This window comes from Carcharhinus amblyrhynchos, chromosome 6, assembly GCF_965287045.1.
Source record: "Carcharhinus amblyrhynchos chromosome 6, sCarAmb.v2.hapA, whole genome shotgun sequence".
In the NCBI taxonomy this organism is placed as follows: Eukaryota; Metazoa; Chordata; class Chondrichthyes; order Carcharhiniformes; family Carcharhinidae; genus Carcharhinus; species Carcharhinus amblyrhynchos.
This window is the reverse complement of record NC_137329.1, coordinates 13,059,766-13,079,424: the sequence shown is the minus strand read 5'-3', so window position 1 is coordinate 13,079,424 and position 19,659 is coordinate 13,059,766. Positions and strand designations below refer to the sequence as shown.

Genomic DNA, 19,659 nt, shown 5'->3' with positions numbered 1-19,659 from the left:
CTCATCGAGACTTATAAAATTCTAACAGGTCTAGACAGGGTTGATGCAGGGAGGATGTTCCTGTTGGTGGGGGGGGGGGGGGGGGGGGGGGGGGGGGTGTCCAGAACCAGGAGCCTTAGTCTGAAAATTCGGGATAGACCGTTTAGGACGGAGGTGACGAGGCGTTTCTTCACCCAAAGATTGGTGAGTTTGTGAAATTCATTACCACAGGAAGTAGCTGATGCCAAAACATTGAATGTGTTCAAGAGAGGGCTGGATATAGCACTTGGGGCAAATGGGGTCAAGGGTTATGGGGAGAAAGCAGGATTAGGCTATTGAGTTGGACAATCAACAATGATCGCGATGAATGGCAGAGCAGGCTCGAAGGGCGAAATGGCCTCCTCCTGTTCCTATCCTCTGTGGTTCTATTCTTTGTTCAGACAGCTAACTCCTAGCTCCAAACATTGGCTGTTTCATTCGGATAAAGGTGCAATACGAATGCATCTTTTGTTGTATTATCTGGTAATATAAGACTGCTCCATTAACTTTAGGGAGTGCAAAGTCTGCTATATTTATTCAGTATTTTAACATCAAAGTTATTCATTATAAAAGATAAAAGGAACAACCCTATGGCCTAAAGCTTTGCGGGTTCAGTGGTAGCCTGCCATTATTTTTTAATATCTTGTGCTTCTAAAATGTGTTTGAAAATCCATTCTTATCTGCTGCATTAAAATGAGCTGCATCAATTCTGCAATGACAGCGTTTCTCATGAAGAATACATGGCTGAGTAGAGCTTCTGGTAAAAGTCTGTTTGTCGCAGCGCGGTGCGATCCCACATTATCCCAGTAGCTTCATAATGCTGTCCTCTTTACTGTCATCAGAAACCTCAAAAGGAACTTTAACTGAAATATAGGAAAGAAATGGTGATACATAATATTAATCTATTAAACCGAATCAAATAATACAGCTAAACATTGCATCAGTGATGAAGTCCTTGAATTTAAGCAGGTCATACATTTAGGTTGATTATCCATTTTGACTATTTGTATATTTAAATGAACAAATATAGATTTAACCAATTTACACCTCTCTGTGCAGAGAGATAACACACTATTACGCATGCATTTAATCCATTTTAACGCGCTGTTTTTCATTTCATTTAATATCATTGTGGAGGAGGAAATTACTGACTGCCTCCATAGCTGGACACTATATTGAGTCAGAAAGTATGTAATGGCTATAGTTGATTTATTGGAATAACTGTATATTACTGAGCAGTACTTAGAATCATACAACGCAGAAGAGGCCCTTCAGCTCATTGAGTCTGCACCAATGCATTAGGAACACCTGCACTTCAGCCAGAGGGTAGTGAATCTGTGGAACCCTTTGCCACAGAGAGCTCTGGAGGCAGGTCATAGAGTGTTAAAGACATGTCTTTAAGACAGAGATGGATAGGTCCTTGATCAATAAGGGGATGAAGTGTTACCGGAAGAAGGCAGGAGAATGGGGATGGGAATCATATCGGCCATAATGGAATGGCGGAGCAGACTTGCTGGGCTGACTTCTGCTCCTATATCTTATGGCCTAACCCTCACCTAATCCCATCTACCAGCTCTTGGTCCATAGCCCTGAATGTTATGATGTGTCAAGTGTTCATCCAGATACTATTTAAAGGAGGTGAGGCAACCCACCTTCCAGGCAGTGCATTCCAGACCGTCAGCACCCTCTGGGTAAAAAAGTTTTTTGTCACATCCCTCCTAAACCTCCTGCCCCTCACCTCGAACCTCTGTCTCCTTGTGACTAACCCTTCAACTAAGGGGAACAGCTGCTTTCTATCCACTCTGTCCATGTCTCTCATAATGTTGTACGCTTCGTTCAGGTCACCCCTCAGCCTTCTCTGTTCCAACAAAAACAACCCAAGCCTACGCAACCTCTCTTCATAACTTAAATGTTCCATCCCAGGCAGCATTCTGGTGAATCTCCTCTGCACCCGTCCTGTGCGATCACATCCTTCCAATAATGTGGCGACCAGAACCGCACACAGTACTCTAGCTATGGCATCACCAAAGTTCTGTACATGACTTCCCTGCTTTTGTAATCTGTGCCTTGATTGATAAAGGCAAGTGTCCTATCTGCCTTTTTCACCACCTTACTAACATGTCCTTCCATCTTCAGAGATCTGTGGGTAGATACACCAGGTCCCTTTTTTCCACAGAACTTCCTGGTGTCATGCCATTTATTGAATACTTCCTTGTCAAAGTACAAAATATATCGCCTCATACTTTTTAATTCAATTTAACAATATATAACTTTTGATCCTTTGGAGAAAACAAACTTTTTAAATCTTAAATTCACAGTTCATGTTATTGGTTTAATGAGAAAATATGTTTTATTGTATATTCTTGAAATACAATTTGAGTGCACTTTTAAAGAAAACCTAAAATATACCAGAGGGTTTTCTTTTAATTCTTGTTAGCACAAGGCAACATTGGGTACCTAATTTTTGACAAGGGAAATGAAAGTTATTGTTCATTCTTAAGATGAGAAAAAAGCTCTTCCTTTCTGTGGTTCCATCGCGACAAAAAATAACATTAAACATGACTGCAAGTGATGTACAAAATCTTAACCGTCATCAAAAAGCTTCAGCTGACGTTTTAATTGGCCAGTTTGACATGAAGATTAAAATGAAGGGGCATCTTACAAAATAAAATTGGTTTTCATGCAATATGCCAAAGTGGGTTTGAAATCTCTAGCTACTGTTCTCATAGAATTCAGATCCGGTTAATGTAATGACTGAATCTCACTGAGGGACATTGGCCAGTGTAGTTTTATTCTGGGCCGTGGATCGGGAGTCGCGTTGCCGGTTCCTCATGAGGAAAGCTCATACATGATAAAAAGTAATTATGCTGAGGAGGGGAAATGTTAGACCCAATTCTGACGTATGCTCAATAGATTCCTGATTTGATTTGACTTATTATTGTTGCATTTATTGGTATACAGTGAAAAGTATTGTTTCTTGCGCGCGATACAATGCATACCATACATAGAGAAGGAAAGAAGAGGGTGCAGGATGTAGTGATACAGTCATAGTTAGGTTTTAATTCCAGTGGCATTTAGTGTTGGTGATTGTTTTAAGAGAATCACATTGGCGGTGATAGAATGGCCTTCCATTCCATGGCACACTATATACGTTTATACATGAGGGCCTGCCACTTGGCATTTAGAATTCGGAACTAGAATCAAGTAATTTGTAAGTGGGAAGAAAGATCATTTTGAAAACAAAACGTTTAAAAGTTGTGGATACTTTTCTGCAACTGTGGTACTTTGGGGTGGCGGGGTGGCGTGGTGGCACAATGGTTAGCACTGCTGCCTGAAGCGCCAGGGACCTGGGTTTGATTCCCAGCTTGGGTCACTGTCTGTACAGAGTCTGCATGTTCTCCCAGTGTCTGTGTGGGCTTTCTCCGAGTGCTCCAGGTTTTCTCCCACAGTCCAAAAGACGTGTTGGTTAGGTGCATTGGCCATGCTAAATTCTCCCTCAGTGTACCCCGAACAGGCACCAGAGTGCAGTGACTTGGGGATTTTCACAGTAGCTTCAACGCAGTGTTAATGTCAGCCAACTTGTGACACTAAAGAAAAACCTTACCTGTCAACCGAGCCTTAACGTGTTAAATTGACTTCCAGGTAATTTTGGATGTTGGATGTGGAACTGGGATCCTATCCATGTTTGCAGCTAAAGCAGGGGCCAAGCACGTGATTGGAGTTGATCAGTCTGAGATCATTTACCAGGCCATGGATATTGTAAGGTAAAATGAATTTTGCACTTGGCTTTTTTCTCCCTGAGCTTCCAGGGCCATTGTTTCTGGCATTGTCTTTAAAATTACCGTTTTAATGAGATCGTTCTTTTGCCATGGAAGTCAGACAGGAGACGGATTGGGGATGCTGGGAGAAAGAGATAACAGAGAAGGACAGTGATAAGGATCATGCACAGGAAATAAATTTTTTCCAGCTTGAGTAATTATTCTGTCCAGCGTAACATTAGCTGTCATGATAATGGCATATTCAGGAAGATGGATATGGTGTGTGCCGGGCCAGGGAACCATTAAAACTTAAGGAGGTAGAAGTTGCCTGCTGATTGGATTTCACTGTTTACATCCAGAGATCCCCAGTAAACAGCACCGAGGGAGAAACACAGCATGGGGCGAGTGCTGGTGTGGCCTTGTTCCCCACCAGTTCTGCCACGTGCAGTGAGTTCGCAAGATTGCTAGCTCAGTGAGTTTCATTGATGCAGGGAAAAGGTTTAAAACAGGGCAGGATTATCAACAGATTAACATGATCTTTGGGATACTGAGGCCGACTGTGTCTTCAGACCTGGTTCTTAGGTCCTGGGGAAAATCTTGTGCAGGTCTGACAACTTGTTATCTGAGGTTTTGGTTCTCACTTCTTACAGTAGAATCCCCACAGTGCAGAAGGAGGCTATTCATGTCTGCATCAACCACAATCCCACCCAGGCCCTATTCCTGTAACCCCCACATATTTACCCTTTTAATCTCCCTGATACTGGGGTCAACTGAGCTTGGCCAGTCAACCACCTGGAGGAAACCTACACAGACACAGGGAGAAGGCGTAAACTCCACAAATATAGTGACCCGATGTCGGAATTGAACCTGGGTCCCTGGCACTGTGAGGCAACAGTGCTGACCATTGTGCCGCTGCTAAATGCTACCAGTCAGACACGCAGAATGCAATGGAAATCCAAAGTGACAAAGTTGCATTGCATTTAGACTTGTGCGTTTTTTGAAATGAATTTTTGGTCTGCCGTGTGCAATAATTGAAATTGTACGACCCCAGACGTCAGATTGCTGCCTTTTCAAAGCTCATTGGCCAGGTATTTGTCGATTGTGCTTTTTTTTTGTCCGACAATTCTGGAGTCGTTTGTCTCTCTAACAAACCTCCTCTGTGTTTTGGGGAGGCAGCTGAGTATTAACGATTTGAACTGGTGTCCTGTAATTGCAGTGGGTCACAGCTACTCTCTTCAGTAACTTGCAGAATTCTTGCTGTTCCCTCCCCCGTTTTGTTTCCTCTCATGTTTCCACGTTGCAAAGATGGTAGGGGCCTCCGTGATTGGCACAGTCATTAGCACAGCTGCCTCACAGTGCCAGGGACCCAGGTTCGATTCTGGCCTTGGGTGACTATATTGTGTGGAGTTTGCACATTCTCCCTGTGTCTGCATGGGTTTCCTCCGGGTGCTCCAGTTTCCTCCCACAGTCCAAAGTTGCATAGGTTAGGTGGATTGGCTCTGGTACATGTGCATGGTTATGGGCAGGGCCTTGGTGGGATGCTCTTTTAGAGAATTGGTGCAGACTCGATGGGCCGAATGGCCCCCTTTTGCACCGATGGGATTGTAGGACGCTGGAAGATTTTTATACAGAGGATGGTGGGTGCCTGGATCTCATTGCCGGGGGAGGTAGTGGAAGCAGATATGATCGTGACTTTCAAGGGGTGCCTTGACAAATAAATAACTAGGGAATATAGGATTATGGCCCAAGGAAGGGAAGAGAGTTTCAGTTCAGTTGGGCAGCATGGTTGTTGCAGGCTTGGAAGGCCGAAGGGCTTGTTCCTGTGCTGTAGCTTTCTTTAGGTTCGCTAATATCCTTTAGGGAAGGAAACAGCAGATTTCCTTCCCTAAAGGATATTAGCGAACTAGATGGGGTTTTTTTTTACAACAATCGTCAATGGTGTCACGGCCATCCAGATTTTTACTGAATTCAAATATCACTACTGTGCTGCCCGGGTAGTTGGTAGGAGCAGGTATGATAGCATTTAAGGGACATCTAGACAAATACATGAATAGGATGGGAATGGAAGGATACGGACTCTAAGTGCATACGGCTTTAGTTTAGGCAGGCATCGTGATCGGCACAGGCTTGGAGGGCCGAAGGGCCTGTGCTGTACTGTTCTTTGTGCTTTGATCTGCAATGGTGGGATTTGAACCTGGGTCCCCAGATCTTGTCCTGGAACTCTGGATCACTAATCCAATGACAATACTACTATACCTCCGCCTCCAATGGAATGTGGTGGAGGTTTTTCATCGCATGGAAGGAGTCCATTCAACCCATCCTGCCTGTGTCAGCTCATTGACAGCACGATCCAGTTATTGCTGCTCCCCTGCTTTTATCCCTGATCCTTATGTTATTTTTTCCCCCCTTTTTTAGTTATAATTCCATTCCCCTTTTGAGCATTGGGATTGAATCTGCTTCCACCGCCTTTTCAGTTAGTGCATTCATCGTAACTCACTGCACTCAGCAAATTTCTCCTTATCTTCCTTCTGCATTTTTGGCTTGTCATTTTCAGAGTTCCTGCTCCCAGCCAGTATACTGCTGACGTGGGCAATACAGACATTGTCAGTGCGAGAGAGAGAAATGGAAAGACTAATTATCTTGTATGAATGTTGCAGCATTTATTCTGTGAGTCAGTCGTGAGGGTAGCACTTTAGTAAAGTCTGGAAGTAGCTTGTTTGTCTGCTGTCTTGACTGGACTGCAGTGCAAAATAAAAATACGACTATACACCATTATAATATTCACTTTAACTGGTGAAACCTTTATTAACATTTGCCAGGTAGAATCATAGAATCCTATGGTGCAGAAGGAGGCCATTCAGCCCATTGAGTGTGCTAGGACCACAATCCCACCCAGGCCCTATCCCCGTAATCCCATGCATTTACCCTAGCTAGTCCCCGTGACACTAAGCGGGCAATTTAGCCAGTCCACTTAAGACGCACATCTTTGTACTGTGGGAGGAAACCAGAGCACTTGGAAGAAACCCATGGGGAGACCGTGCAAGCTTCACAAGGGCAGTGACCCATGCTGGGAATTGAATCCGGATCCCTGTGCTGTGAAGCAGCTGTGCTAACCACTGTGTCACCGTGCCATCCATGTAGGAACTGAAATGACTACCAGAGCCAATTAATTCCATTGACCTACAAACTGCAGGATCTATTGCGCTTGAATCACCTCTGCTTTTTGTCTTTCCCATACCTTACGACTCGCAGATGTGTTCTTTTAATTCCCTCCTAAGAACCCTGAACAAAATAGAAACATGTGAAGACGCCAAACAAGTTTTTTTTGTAGATCCAAAACTGTAAGATCCCTGAAAGTGGCCACGTAGGTAGGTAGGGTGGTAAAGAATGGAGGAGGGTGGGTGCATGGTGGCACAGTGGTTAGCACTAACGCCTCACAGCTCCAGGGACCTGGGTTTGATTCCTGGCTTGAGTCACTGTCTGTGTGGGGTCTGCACGTTCTCCCCATGTCTGCATGGGTTTTGTCCGGGTGATCCGATTTCCTCCCACAGTTTGAAACACGTGCTGGTTAGGTGCATTGGCCATGCTGAATTCTCTCTCAGTGTACCCGAACAGGCACCGGAGTGTAGTGACTAGGGGATTTTCACAGTAATTTCGTTGTTAATGTAAAACTACTTATGACACAAATAAATACATTTTCTAAAGTTTAATGAAGGCCATTTCTGGTAAGGGCATTGAGTACAATAGTCAAATATCATGTTAATCGTAGAATCCCTACAGTATAGAAGGAGATCATTCGTTCCATCAAGTTTGTACTGACCACAATCACACCCAATTCTATTCCCATAACCCCACCCATTTACCCTGCAAATACCCCTGACGCTAGGTTCAATTTAGCATGGCCAATCAACCTAATCTGCACTTCTTGGGAGAAAACCAGAGTACCTGGAGGAAACCCACGCAGACATGGGAAGAACGTGCAGACTCCACATAGGTAAAGACCGAGGCTGGAATTGAACCTGGGTCCCTGGCGCTATGAGGCAGCAGTGCTAACCACTATACCACCATGCTGCCCAACCACTGTACTACTGTGCTGCCTGTGTTGTAGCTTTATAAAACTTTGGTTAGGCCGAGCTTAGAGTATTATGTTCAAATCTGGTTGCCACGTTTACAAGAAGGATGTGAAGGCTTTGGAGAGGGTGCAGTAGAGGTTTACCAGGAAGCTGCCTGGTTTAGAGGATATGAGCTACAAGGAAAGGCTGGACAAACTAGGGTTGTTCTCTCTGGAGCGACAGAGGTTGAGGGGAAACCTGATAGAAGTCTGTAAAATTATGAGAGGCACAGATAGGGTTGACAGTCAGAATCTTTTTCTTAGAGTTGAAATGTCTCATGGGGGGGACATGCACTTTATTAGTCAGAAGCAGGCTTATATTCATGCTGCAATGAAGTAACTGAAAATCCCTCCAGTAGCTACATTCTGACGCCTACACTGAGGGAGAATTTAGCATGGCCAATGCACCTAATCAGCACATCTTTAGAAACCAGAGAGAGGTGAGAGGCAGAAAGTAAAAAGGAGATGTAAGGGGTAAGTTTTTTTTTTAAACAGAGGGTGATAGGTGTCTGGAACACGCTGCCAGGGGTGGTGATGGAAGCAGCTACGATGGGGGTATTTAAGGGGCTTTTAGATAAACACGTGAATATGGACCAAGAGCAGGCGATAGGGATTAGTTTAATTTGGTACAACATCGTGGGCCGAAGGGCCTGTGCCTTGTCTGTGTTCTAAAGTAAAATCAGAGGGAGTGGGAAGTTGCCCTGAGTATGCTTTCTTAAACCTGGGCTTGTGGAACGTTTGAGGGTGACCTGCTAATTGCTATATTAGCCTCTTTACTCTGTGGTAGGCAGAGAGATCTAGGTGCACTGTCAGGTTGAAGAAAAATGTCTTTCATTTATAGAGTGGAAATTATTTTCCATGAAAATAGCGCCATAAATTTTCACTGAGATGCCCTGTGCATTCCATATGCCCAAGGTTATTGGTAGATTGTCTTAAACTATTTGGATGAGTTAGTTAATTTGCTCTACTCCGCTCCTTCAAGGCATAGACAACAAACTTTTCATCTCCCTTTTTTAAGGCTTGTGACCAAAATAAAAAATCTCTGTGTCCCTCTCTTTGGCTCCATAGTTTAGCCTGTTGTCCCCTTTGTACTCCTTTTCTCTTCCATCCTTCTTCCTGTCAGGCACCTTTAGAAATTTATGTTCCTCTCTGTCTCTGGTTGTCTCTATCATTCATTCTTTCTTTATTTAATCACTGTTTTTACTGTCGGTGAAGGCAGCGCAGTGGCACAGTGGTTAGCACTGCTGCCTCTCAACGCCAGGGACCAGGAGTTTGATGCCTGGTTTGGGTCGCTGTCTGTGCAGAATCTGCAGGTTCTCCCCGTGTTTGCGTGAGTTTCCTCTCCATGCTCTGGTTTCCTCCCACAGTCCGAAAGACGTGCTAGTTAGGTGCACGGGCCATGCTAAATTGCCCCTTAGTTTCCCAAGATGTGTAGGTTAGATGGATTAATCATGGTTAATTTGTGAGGTTATGGGATAAGGCAATGGAGAGGACCTGGGTAAGAAATCTGTGAGAGTGTCAGTGTAGACTTGATGGACCGAATGGCCTCCTCTACACTGTAGGGATTCTTTGATTTGAGATTCACTGCCCAAATTATTTAATCAGTCTGTGCTAGCTTGTGACTAATGCCGTAAGTTAAGTGGCCTGTGATTCACACGGGTAGCATGTTGTAAGTTTATTAAGATATTAGCAACATGGTATTGCAGACAGGCTCATTGTAATTATGCAGCGAAATTAGTTGCAATTTTATTGGTAAGCTCCTTTTTATTCATTAATGGGACATGGGCATAGCTGGCTGGGCCAGCATTAATTGCCCACCCCTCATTGCCTTTGAAATGAATGACTTGCTAGACTATTTCAGAGGGCAGTTGAGAGTCAACCACATTGCTCGGAATCTGGAGTCACATGTAAGCCATACCAGGCAAGGAGAGCAGGTTTCCTTCCCTAAAGGACATTAGTGAGCCAGACGGGTTTTTCCAACAATCGACAATGGTTTTCTGGTTATCAGGTGGAAAGAAGGTCCACCCATAACAAAAAAAAACAATGCCAAGAAAATAGCTGAGGATGAAGCACCAGCAGACAGCATACAATTCCTACAATGCAGAAGAAGGCCATTTGGCCCATCAAGTCTGCACTGACCACAATCCCAGCCAGGCCCTATCCCCACAACCTCACTCATTTACCTTAGCTAGTCCCCCGATCCTAAGGGGCAATTTAACATGGTCAATCCACCTAACCTACACAGCATGCCAAGGATCAGACTTTGGGCAAAGGGCGCGTGACTATTGGCCACCGAACCTAATGTATCCTCTCTTGGTTTGATGTCAGATTGTTGTCTGATGGCTCTCTGTGAAACCCCACGGGAACTTTTACTGTTTTCAAGGTGCTATACGGCAATGCCAATGTCGGGAAATTTGATTGATGGGTTTCTGGGTACTACACCATTCCATGTTTTTAAGCAAATTCTTCTCACTTGTACTCCCAGGGAAAACGAACTGGACGGTGTCATCACGCTCGTTAAAGGAAGGGTTGAGGATGTCGAACTTCCAGTTTCCAAAGTGGACGTTATTGTTTCAGAATGGATGGTGAGTCTTTGGATGGATAGGATAGAGGTGGAGAGACTCTTCCCACTCAAAAAAGACAGTAGGACTAGGGGGCACAGCCTCAAGATAAAGGGGAGGCGGTTTAGAACGGAGTTGAGGAGGAACTTCTTCACTCAAAGGGTGGTGAATCTCTGGAATTCTCTGCCCGTTGAAGTGGTGGAGGCTGCCTCGCTAAATATTTTTAAGAAGCAGGTTGATGGGTTCTTGATAAGAGAGGGGATTAAGGGTTATGGGGAGAGGGCGGGAAAGTGGAACTGAGCCACGACAGATCAGCCATGATCTTATTGAATGGCGGGGCAGGCTCGAAGGGCTAGATGGCCTACTCCTGCTCCTATTTCTTATGTTCTTATGTTCTTATGTTCTTTCGCCGGAATTTTACTGGCCTGCCTGTCACGAGAATTGGAGTGGGTGAGGGGCTGGACCGTGGAAAGGTCTGTTGAGCTTGGGTGGGATTTCCCAGTCTCGGGTGGAGCAAGGCCGGAAAATCCCCCCGCCATCTGTTTGAAAAAATGAGAAACGCGTAGGGTTGTCACAGTGTGAATTGTAATTGCCTAAGTATACTGGAGCAACAGCATTTTTCAGCTCGATAATCTACTATTTGCTTTCAAGATCTTCTCTCTTCACTTCTTTGGCAATCCATAGGAGTCGAGGATGACTTGCTTCCCCATTGAAAATCGTTAAAAGTTGACTTCGCAGCTGGTCCATACCTGACTAACTTTCCTGCTTGAGCTGCTGTCCAGTTCACCAGTGTCCCTCAGAAAGTAGTTTTCTATTACGTCCTTTGTGTAAGATTGCTGCCTGCACATGTGGCAACGTATCAGCACTTCAGGCAGCGGCGAGCTGAGGTTGGCGCTGAGGCAGGCCTTGCACAGGGAGTGGAGGCAGGGCAGGAGCCGGGGCTGCCGCTCCCTCAGCTTCCCTGATTTTTAAGGGGGAAGCAAGTGACTAAGGCGTCCAATGGGTGACCCACGGCTTCTGTCACAGGTGGGGCAGATGGTGGTTGGAGGGGTGGGTGGGTGGGGTGCCCAGATTGCTACGAGCTGCTTTCACTGTCGAGATCAGCTTGCCCTCAGCGATGGAACTCAGTGTATTCAGCTCCAACCCGGGTGCCGTTCCTTCACTTGGGGCAGAATTCGGCCAGAGATTCAGCTATGATGAAGGGTCACCCTGACTCGAAATGTTGGCTCTATTCTCTCGCCACAGATGCTGTCAGACCAGCTGAGATTTCTCAGCATTTTCTGTTTTTGTTTCCGATTCCAGCAGTATTTTGCATTTATTCCCAGATGTTGGTGGGGTTTTTTTTTGCATTTTTTTCAAGGCGGCTTTGAGATTGTCCTTGAAGCGATTCCTCCGCCCCCCTGGGGCTGGTTCATCATGTCGAAGCTCCACGTAGAGCAGTTGTTCTGGGGGTCTTGTATGTGAGTGATGTGGCCCACTCTGCAGAGCTGATCAAGTGTGGTCAGTGCCTCGATGCTGGAGATGTTGGCCTCAGCGAGAACACTGACATTGGTGCACCGATCCTGCCAGCAGATTTTGCAGCATCTTGCAGAGGCAGTGCTGGTGGGACTTCCTCAGGGCTTTGAGGTGCCTGGCTACATTCGCCCCAAGACTGGAAAATCCTGCCTGAGATCAATAGACCTTTGCATGGTCCATATCTTGCCCACTATGATTCCTGCGGCTGGTGGGATGGGAAAATTCTACCAAGAGTCTGTGTTAAGGAGATCTTTGTAGTGCTGCTTCCAGTGGACACTGACTGCCTTTCTGTTTTCAATGAGCACCCTTCCGTTCTTTGTCAGCTGTGGGGTGGGGCCTTGGGTGCTGGGGCTGTAGGTAGCCTTGCCTGCGCTGAAGAAACCTCATGATTAGCTAACTGCCGGATCTCCTTCTGCGATTTCTCAATCCACCGGCTGTTCTTCAGATCATGTTTTTTTTTGCTAGACCTCTGCCTCCAGCCGTCTGTGGAGCTGCTTTCTTGCTCTCGGGTTGGGTTGCTGTTTCAGGTTCAGAAGTGCCTTGTGTTCACAGTTTATCAGCCCCTGGATCTCCTGGTCGTCCCTATCGAACCATTCTCAGTGTTTCCTGGACGAGTGACCAAGTGTCTCTTTGCAGGTGCTGCTCATAAAGCCTTGAGGGCAGCCCAGGTGCTATGAACACTCTGTGTCTCTGGTTCACCAGGAGTTGTCAGATTGGCAGTAACGCACTTGCTGAATACGGAGCAGTCTGGAACAAGAGGCCCGGGTATAGATTGAGAGATGGTAGATTTAAAACTGAAATGAGGAAGAACTACTTCTCACAGAGGGTGCTGAATTTGTGGAACTCACTGCCCCATAGCGCGGTGGAGTCTGAATGGTTTCAAGAGGGAGATAGACATATTTCTAATACAAGAAGGGAAAGAGGGATATGGGGAATGGGGGGAGGTGGATTTGAGACCAGGGAGAGATCAGCCATGATCTGATTGAATGGCAGAGCAGGCTGGAAGGGCTGAAATTGCTTCCTTCTGCTCCTAATTCCTATGTTCCTATTATGCGTGACAAATCTATTGGAATTCTCTGAGGATGTAACTAGTAGAGTTCACCAAGGAGGACTGGTGAATGTGGTTGACTTCGACTTTCAGAAGGCTTTTGACAAGTTCTCACATTACAGACTATTATGTAAAGTTAATGCATATGGGATTGCTGGTAGTGTCTTGAGATGGACAGAAAGCAGGTTAGCAGATAGGAAGCAAAGAATTGGCATAAGTGGGTCTTTTTCTGATTGGCAGACAGTAACCAGTGGGTACCCTGCAGAGATCTGTGCTAGGACCCCAACTGGTAACATTATATATTAATGATTTGGAAGAGGGAACAGAATGTATTATCTCCAAATTTGTAGATGATATGAAGTTGGTTGGGCGGGTGAGTGGTGAGGAGGATGCAAAGCTGCTTCACCGTGATTTGGACAGACTGAACGTGTGGTCGTCTGCATGGCAGGTGGAGGATAATGTGGATAAGTGTGAGGTTATTCACTTCAGTAGCAAGAATAGGACGGCAGATTATTACTTGAATTGGTACAAGTTGAGAGAGGTGGATACTCAGCAAGACTTCGTGCATCAGTCACTGAAAGTGAGCGCGGGTGGGGTTCAGAGTTGATGTTGAGGACTCCCAGAGCAACTCCCGTCTGGCTGTGTGCAACTCTGCCGCCACGTTTGCTGGATCTGTCCTGCAAAGCAACTTGGAAAATGCCACGTGCTGTGTTGAACATCATGTGCACCTTTGCAGGAACACTGAGATCTTGATGTATTTTTACTGCTGGATTAACAAGGCCTCATTAAGTAGCATCTCTCATTTCCCTTGCAGGTTCTCTTCATTTCTGCAGCTTCCCCAGGTATTCTTTGCTGTTAGTTTCAAATTTATCATGATTTCTTTCTCCTTGTTTATGTCTCTGTCTCCTCCCTGCCTCCTCCCTCTCTCTCACACACACAGTGTTCTTATCCCCTCTATGCTTTGCCTTTCCTGCCCTTCACACTTACTGTATTTGACACGACTCTAATCTCTGTCCACTTCTGAAGCTGCCTTGCCCATTCTTGGATGTTGGCATTTTCCATACCTTTTCTAAAATGGAGTTAAATCCGCCATGATGCAGTTGACTGCATTGGGGGTGGCACGGTAGCACAGCGGTTAGCATTGCTGCCTCGCAGAGCCAGAGTTCCATTCCAGCCTCGGGGCCCTGTCCATGTGGAGTTTGCACATTCTCCCTGTGCCTGCGTGGGTTTCCCCCGGGTGCTCCGGTTTCCTTCTACGGTCCAAAGGTGTGCAGGTTTAGGTTGATGGGCCATGCTAAATTAACCCTAGTATTGGGGCGATTAGCAGGGTAAATATGAGGAGTTATGGGAAAAGGGCCAGGATGGGATTGTGGTTGGTGCAAACTCGATGGGTCGAATGGCTGCCTTCCACACTGTAGGGATCCTGTGGACTGGTGGGACGGGCTAAGCGGGCTGAATGGCTGATTCCTGTCACTGTGTTGCTCGGTCTGCCTGCTCCTGTCGCTGACTCGGTGTCACAGCATTTACTCAGGGCCAGGAAGGAGGCTGAGGGAGATATTCAAATGGAACGCTGGGAAGTGTATGACCTGGAGGGCTTCTAAGAGATTTTCCCCACCCAAAATCCAGCCTGATAACCCAAGCTGCCTGGTGTGAAGATAGCTGGGAGCAGATATCTGACAGATTGATATTGGGGTTGGACAGTGGGGTGGGGAAGGGGGGGAGGGGGTTGTTGTTCATTGTCAGGTTGCATTGCTTTACTGTTCCCATAAGAACAAGAAAAGGAGATAGCATGAGAGTAAAAAAAAGGAATTGTTATTTATTCATTTTTATTTATAAGTGTCTCAAGTGGATTTACATTAACACTGCAATTGAGTCACAGAGCAACGCAGCACAGAAACAGGCCCTTCAGCCCAACCAGTTCATGCCGACCATGGTGCCCTTCCAGCTAGTCCCAACTGCCCCTGCAATGAGGTTACTGTAAAAATCCCCTCGTCACGACATATTTGGATACACAGAGGGAGGATTTAGCGTGGCCAGTGCTCTTAACCAGCACGTCTTTTGGACTGTGGAAGGAAACCGGAGCACCCGGAGGAAACCCACGCAGACACGGGGAGAATGTGCAGACTCCGCACAGACAGTGACCCAAGCCGGGAATCGAACCCGGGTCCTTGTTGCTGTGAGGCAGCAGTGCTAACCACTGGGCCATCGTGCCACCCCTGGGTGGGGAACTGTGTGGGGAGCAGGTGGGAGCTGGAAAGAAGGCAGTTTCATTTGGAGAGAGTGTCTGGGAAATTCATCGGCCTGCGGTTAGAGGGGTGGGGTGGGGGGGAGTTGGTCGACGGGAGGGTGGATTGGGAACGTACTACGCGCTTGATAAACACGTGAGGCAGCTTTCCTGTCAAATCAGGGATTTTAATTTCCAATTTTCTTTGGGTCAAAACTGCCGGTTGCCAGAGTTCCCAAAGGAGTGGCTGCACTGGCAGAGCAGTTGGACTGTGACAGGTTAACGTAGTGGAGGTAAACGCAATACCTGGATAATAATACTGCAGCATTATTAATTTATTACAGTATCGCTGCGATAAAGAGAATCCTTTTAAAATGATTTCTTTAAGTGGGTGGTCATATTATTTTCTCGGTCCTGAATCATTGCAGTTCAATGGTGTGTCACAGAGTTAAGTTCTTTTAAAGGTCACTGTGTGTAAGAATGGATTTTTGGAAATATCTGCAGTAATTAGGGCCAGGCTCGAAAAATTGCGAATAAATATACTGCGCAGCTGTTTAATATTCATTATTTCCCCCTATTCAATTTAAAAAAAAACAATGGGTACACAGAGCAGTTTTACAGGCTTAATGGTTCACTTTCTAAGCCGTAACAGCTCACTGGTTGCGATTGAAAATTAAACATTGTGAGTGTTTGTTCCAACTCGTGTGAATTGTTGATTAATGTTGTGTTTTAGACAGATAATGCAGGGAGCACAGGGCTGGTGAACAGTCCCAAAGCAGGACGATAAAAAGAAAATGGAGAGAATACATTTCAGACTTTGAAACAGTCCGATATTTTTATTAGCTGCTGTGCACGATCAGAATTTAGGAAGCTTTGAAGTGGTTAAGAAGGCATATGGCATGTTTGTCTTCATCAGCTGGGGGCATTGAGTGTAAGAGTTGGAAATCATGGGCCCGATTCTCCCATTGCGACGCATTGGTTTTTTTGATGTGTCAGATTGGGTGATGCGCGTGTGAACCATTTTGGGGACTGCGCTGCAAACCGGCGGGAACACCTGATAATGATTTGAATCTGTTTGTAATCTATTTTAAGTGTGATTATCAGGCTCCAGACTGATAGCATCTCCCCATCCACCAGGAGTATTTCACTCCTCCGGTGGGATTTATAGTAGCTCCCCATTTTTGGGGGAAGTAGCAGGAAACTCCGCTGCAGTGAAATGGGCATTCGGGCCCCCCAGAGATCAGGCAGCCCGGGTGTTCCCCCCTTCCGGGTGTGCGCCAGCCCATGTTCTCTGGTACTGCCCAAGGGGCAAATTGCCCACGCCCAGGGGGCACCTGGTACTGCCCACTTGACCATTGGGCAGTGCCAAGGGGTTGGGCCAGTGGAGCAGTGCCAAAGGTACGGGGCCTATTGTCGGGGCGATTGGTGGGTGTGGCTGGCGGGATTCCTGCTGCCACTTTGTATTGGGATCAGTTGGAGTTGGAGGGAGGCCAGTGATTGGGGGGAGACCTGGGGGTGGTGGTGGTCTGGCGGAGGTTTCTGCCTCCCATAGGTTGAGTCTGTTTCCTGGTGGGGGCTAGAAATTGCGACGCTCTGCGACGGGGGGAATGCTTGTGCAGGCCGGGCTTGGGCAGTGGGGGGTGTCGCGAGCAGCAGCAGGGGTCCTGGGCTGGCCAGCAAACTGCAGGCTGACTGTTCGGGGCCACTGCGCGTGCGCAGAGTTCCAGAACGGTCAGACTCCGGCCTGAATAGTTCCTGCCCCCCCCCGAGCTTTTAATGATATTCGCGATTATGACCTCTGCAACGCACAGAGTGTGGGAGATTTGAGTCTGAATTCCCACTGGAAAAACAATCGTGATTTACACCATTTTGCCCGCCAATTCAGCATTCAGAATTTTTTTGGGAGAATCGCTTCCACCTTGTCTGTCTTGAAGAGGTCCAACAGAGGTTACTACGGTGAAATGTCAACCTTAGACATACTCTAGAACTTTTTCATCACAAACACCATGACAAACTGCCTTTTTGGATCTGGGAATACCTCCCCTCTGCATCTGTTAAGGTTTGTGATGCGTATGGGAGTGGGCATCCTGTCCCGTCATCCCAGTGGTGTGATAATACTATTCCTATCCCACAAGGGGAGGCATCACAGGTTTCAATGAGTGGTCTCAGGGAGTTATAATGGGCGTTGCGACAAGTTGTTGTTTGACTTCTGCAAAGGCTTTCTCTTGTGGCATTTACCATGGCTATTCCTGATTTTCTTTGTGGAGGTGATGTCACCAAGTTTGGTATGAATTTCCCAGAATAATATATGAAAACTAGGAAAGGCTTCAGCTCCGTGGTGTTGCTTGGAGTCAGAGCCCCTTTTACAACCTTCACCTTCTCTTTGACAGGGTGTAACCCATCCTTGTCAGCTCTGTACCCCAAGGTACGTTACCTCGTTTACCTGGAATGAATTTTAATCGGACGCCAGCATCAGAAAAAAGCCCTAAGGTCTCCTCCAAACTCTCCAAATGTTCCTTTGCGGTAGCTCTTGGGATTAAAGCATTATCCGGATAGACTGCCACATTGGGCATCCCTGGAAGGATGTTCTCCATCGCCCTTTGCAAAATGGCGCAATTTGAAGATACCCCAAAGGGCAAACGAATATACTCACACAGTCCTCTGTGGAGTATTTATGGTGACTTATTTCCTGGGTGTCATCACCAGTTGGCGGTAGGCACGGCTAATGCCTAATTTGGAAACTACGTGACTGCCAACCAACTTGGCAAGCAAGTCTTCTATGTGTGGGAAAGGGCATCTATTTTAGCGGGAGGCTGTGTTGACCATCAACTTATAACCCCACAGAGATGGACTGAGTTGTCAGGTTTTAAAATTGGGACTATTGGCACAGTCCATTCAGCAAATTGTGCCAGATGCATAATGCCAAGTTTCCTCTAGAGGATTCAATTTGGCCTCTACTTTGGCATGCAGGTTTTAAGGGACCACTTGTGTCTTGAAGTAGTTAGGTTGGGTCTCTGGGTTCACATAGATCTTGGCCCCAGTGCCTCTAAACTTCCCGAGGCCTTCTTGGAACACTTTGGGATCCTTCCCGATGACTTTGTATGAATGGCCAGTCCCCATTTTAAAGAACTGTTGCCAATCCAGGTGGGTTTTCTGTCACCAGTCCCTTCCCAAAAAGTTGGGCCCTAGTCCTTGCATCATTGTTAGGGGGCATCGGGCTGGAGTTACAATGTTCTCAATAATACGTAAGGGCTTCCCAATGTATGTGGCCAATCTAGCCTTAGTGTCCACAGGTTTGAAAGCAGGATTCCCAATCGGAGTCCCCAGAGGTTTACTCCCCATTAATACATACTGTAGCCCCTGTGTCTACCTCCATTGTCTAGGGGGTGGCCACTTATCTTGATTGGAGCCACTTTGGGTGCAGCGATGCAATTTAGCCGTATCAATTTTTCATTCTCGGGCTGGTCCATTTGTAAAGCCCTGTCCTGAGATGGTTTCGCCCTCGGTCTGGGCAATATGCTGAACTTTACCTGTTTCAGTAGCCTTACCTGGGGCGAGCCCAGTGACTCCAAGTGCAGCATGGATGTGTTTGCTCCGCACCGTACTGTGGAGAGACTTCCTGTCTCATTCTGGAATCTCACGGCGTCTGATTCTAATCGCCCTTTCTTGGCAGCAAATGGAAAACGTGAGTGTTATCCATTGGGAATTCAGTTCTGTGGTATGGGGGTTACCCAAGGCTGAGGGTGGTACCGTCTATGGGTCCCTGAAGCTCCTGGGCCCCTTTTTCTCCTTTCTTGGGGCCCAGAGTTGATTCAGTCAGTAGCTTCCTTTGGGTTGCAATATTATTAATTCCACATCTCCACTATCCCTTAACATTTCCCAAAGTGCTGATCTGTACTCAGTGTTCTACCAGTTTCTGCAGTCTTGTCAAGAATTCAGTGACTGATTCCCCACGGAGTCTAGTTGTCATGTAGTGTAGTGATATAATGGATAATTTTGGGTTAAAGTGGTTCAGTATTATATCTACCAATCCTTCAAAAGATTTTGAATCTGGGGTTACCAGGTAAGTTAAATTCTTTATGATGATGAAAGTCAGAGCTCCGCAAGTGGTCAGGAGGATGACTTTTTGTCAGTTGTCCCCTTTTATCTCGTTTGCCTGGAAGAAATTTCTCATTCTTTTGGCGTTCTGGGGCTAATCCACCACACCCGCATCAGGAGTTTCCAGTTGCCCAAAGAGTAGCGTTTTGAATTTCTCCCCATCACTACCATACCACTTTGTTGAAAGACAAGGCTGTGTTAATGGAGATCCTTGCTCCAGTTCATTGATGGACGTGAAAACTTTTACCTTTAAATCAAATTATGTCTTTACTAGGAGAATGTAACAAAACTTTAAATATTTAGGATTGCTGACAAGGGGCGGCATG

General features: G+C 46.3%; 1 protein-coding gene across 2 annotated transcripts in view; it reads left to right on the top strand.

The window, feature by feature from the left end:
- Window positions 1-19,659, top strand: part of prmt3 (protein arginine methyltransferase 3) — a 206,019-nt gene that overhangs the window by 41,056 nt on the left and 145,304 nt on the right. For both annotated transcript variants that reach the window (XM_080191539.1, XM_080191538.1), the window contains 2 exons: window positions 3,661-3,782; window positions 10,373-10,472. In XM_080191539.1, coding sequence (XP_080047665.1) covers window positions 3,661-3,782; window positions 10,373-10,472 — 222 coding nt within the window. The remainder of the gene's footprint in view (window positions 1-3,660; window positions 3,783-10,372; window positions 10,473-19,659) is intronic.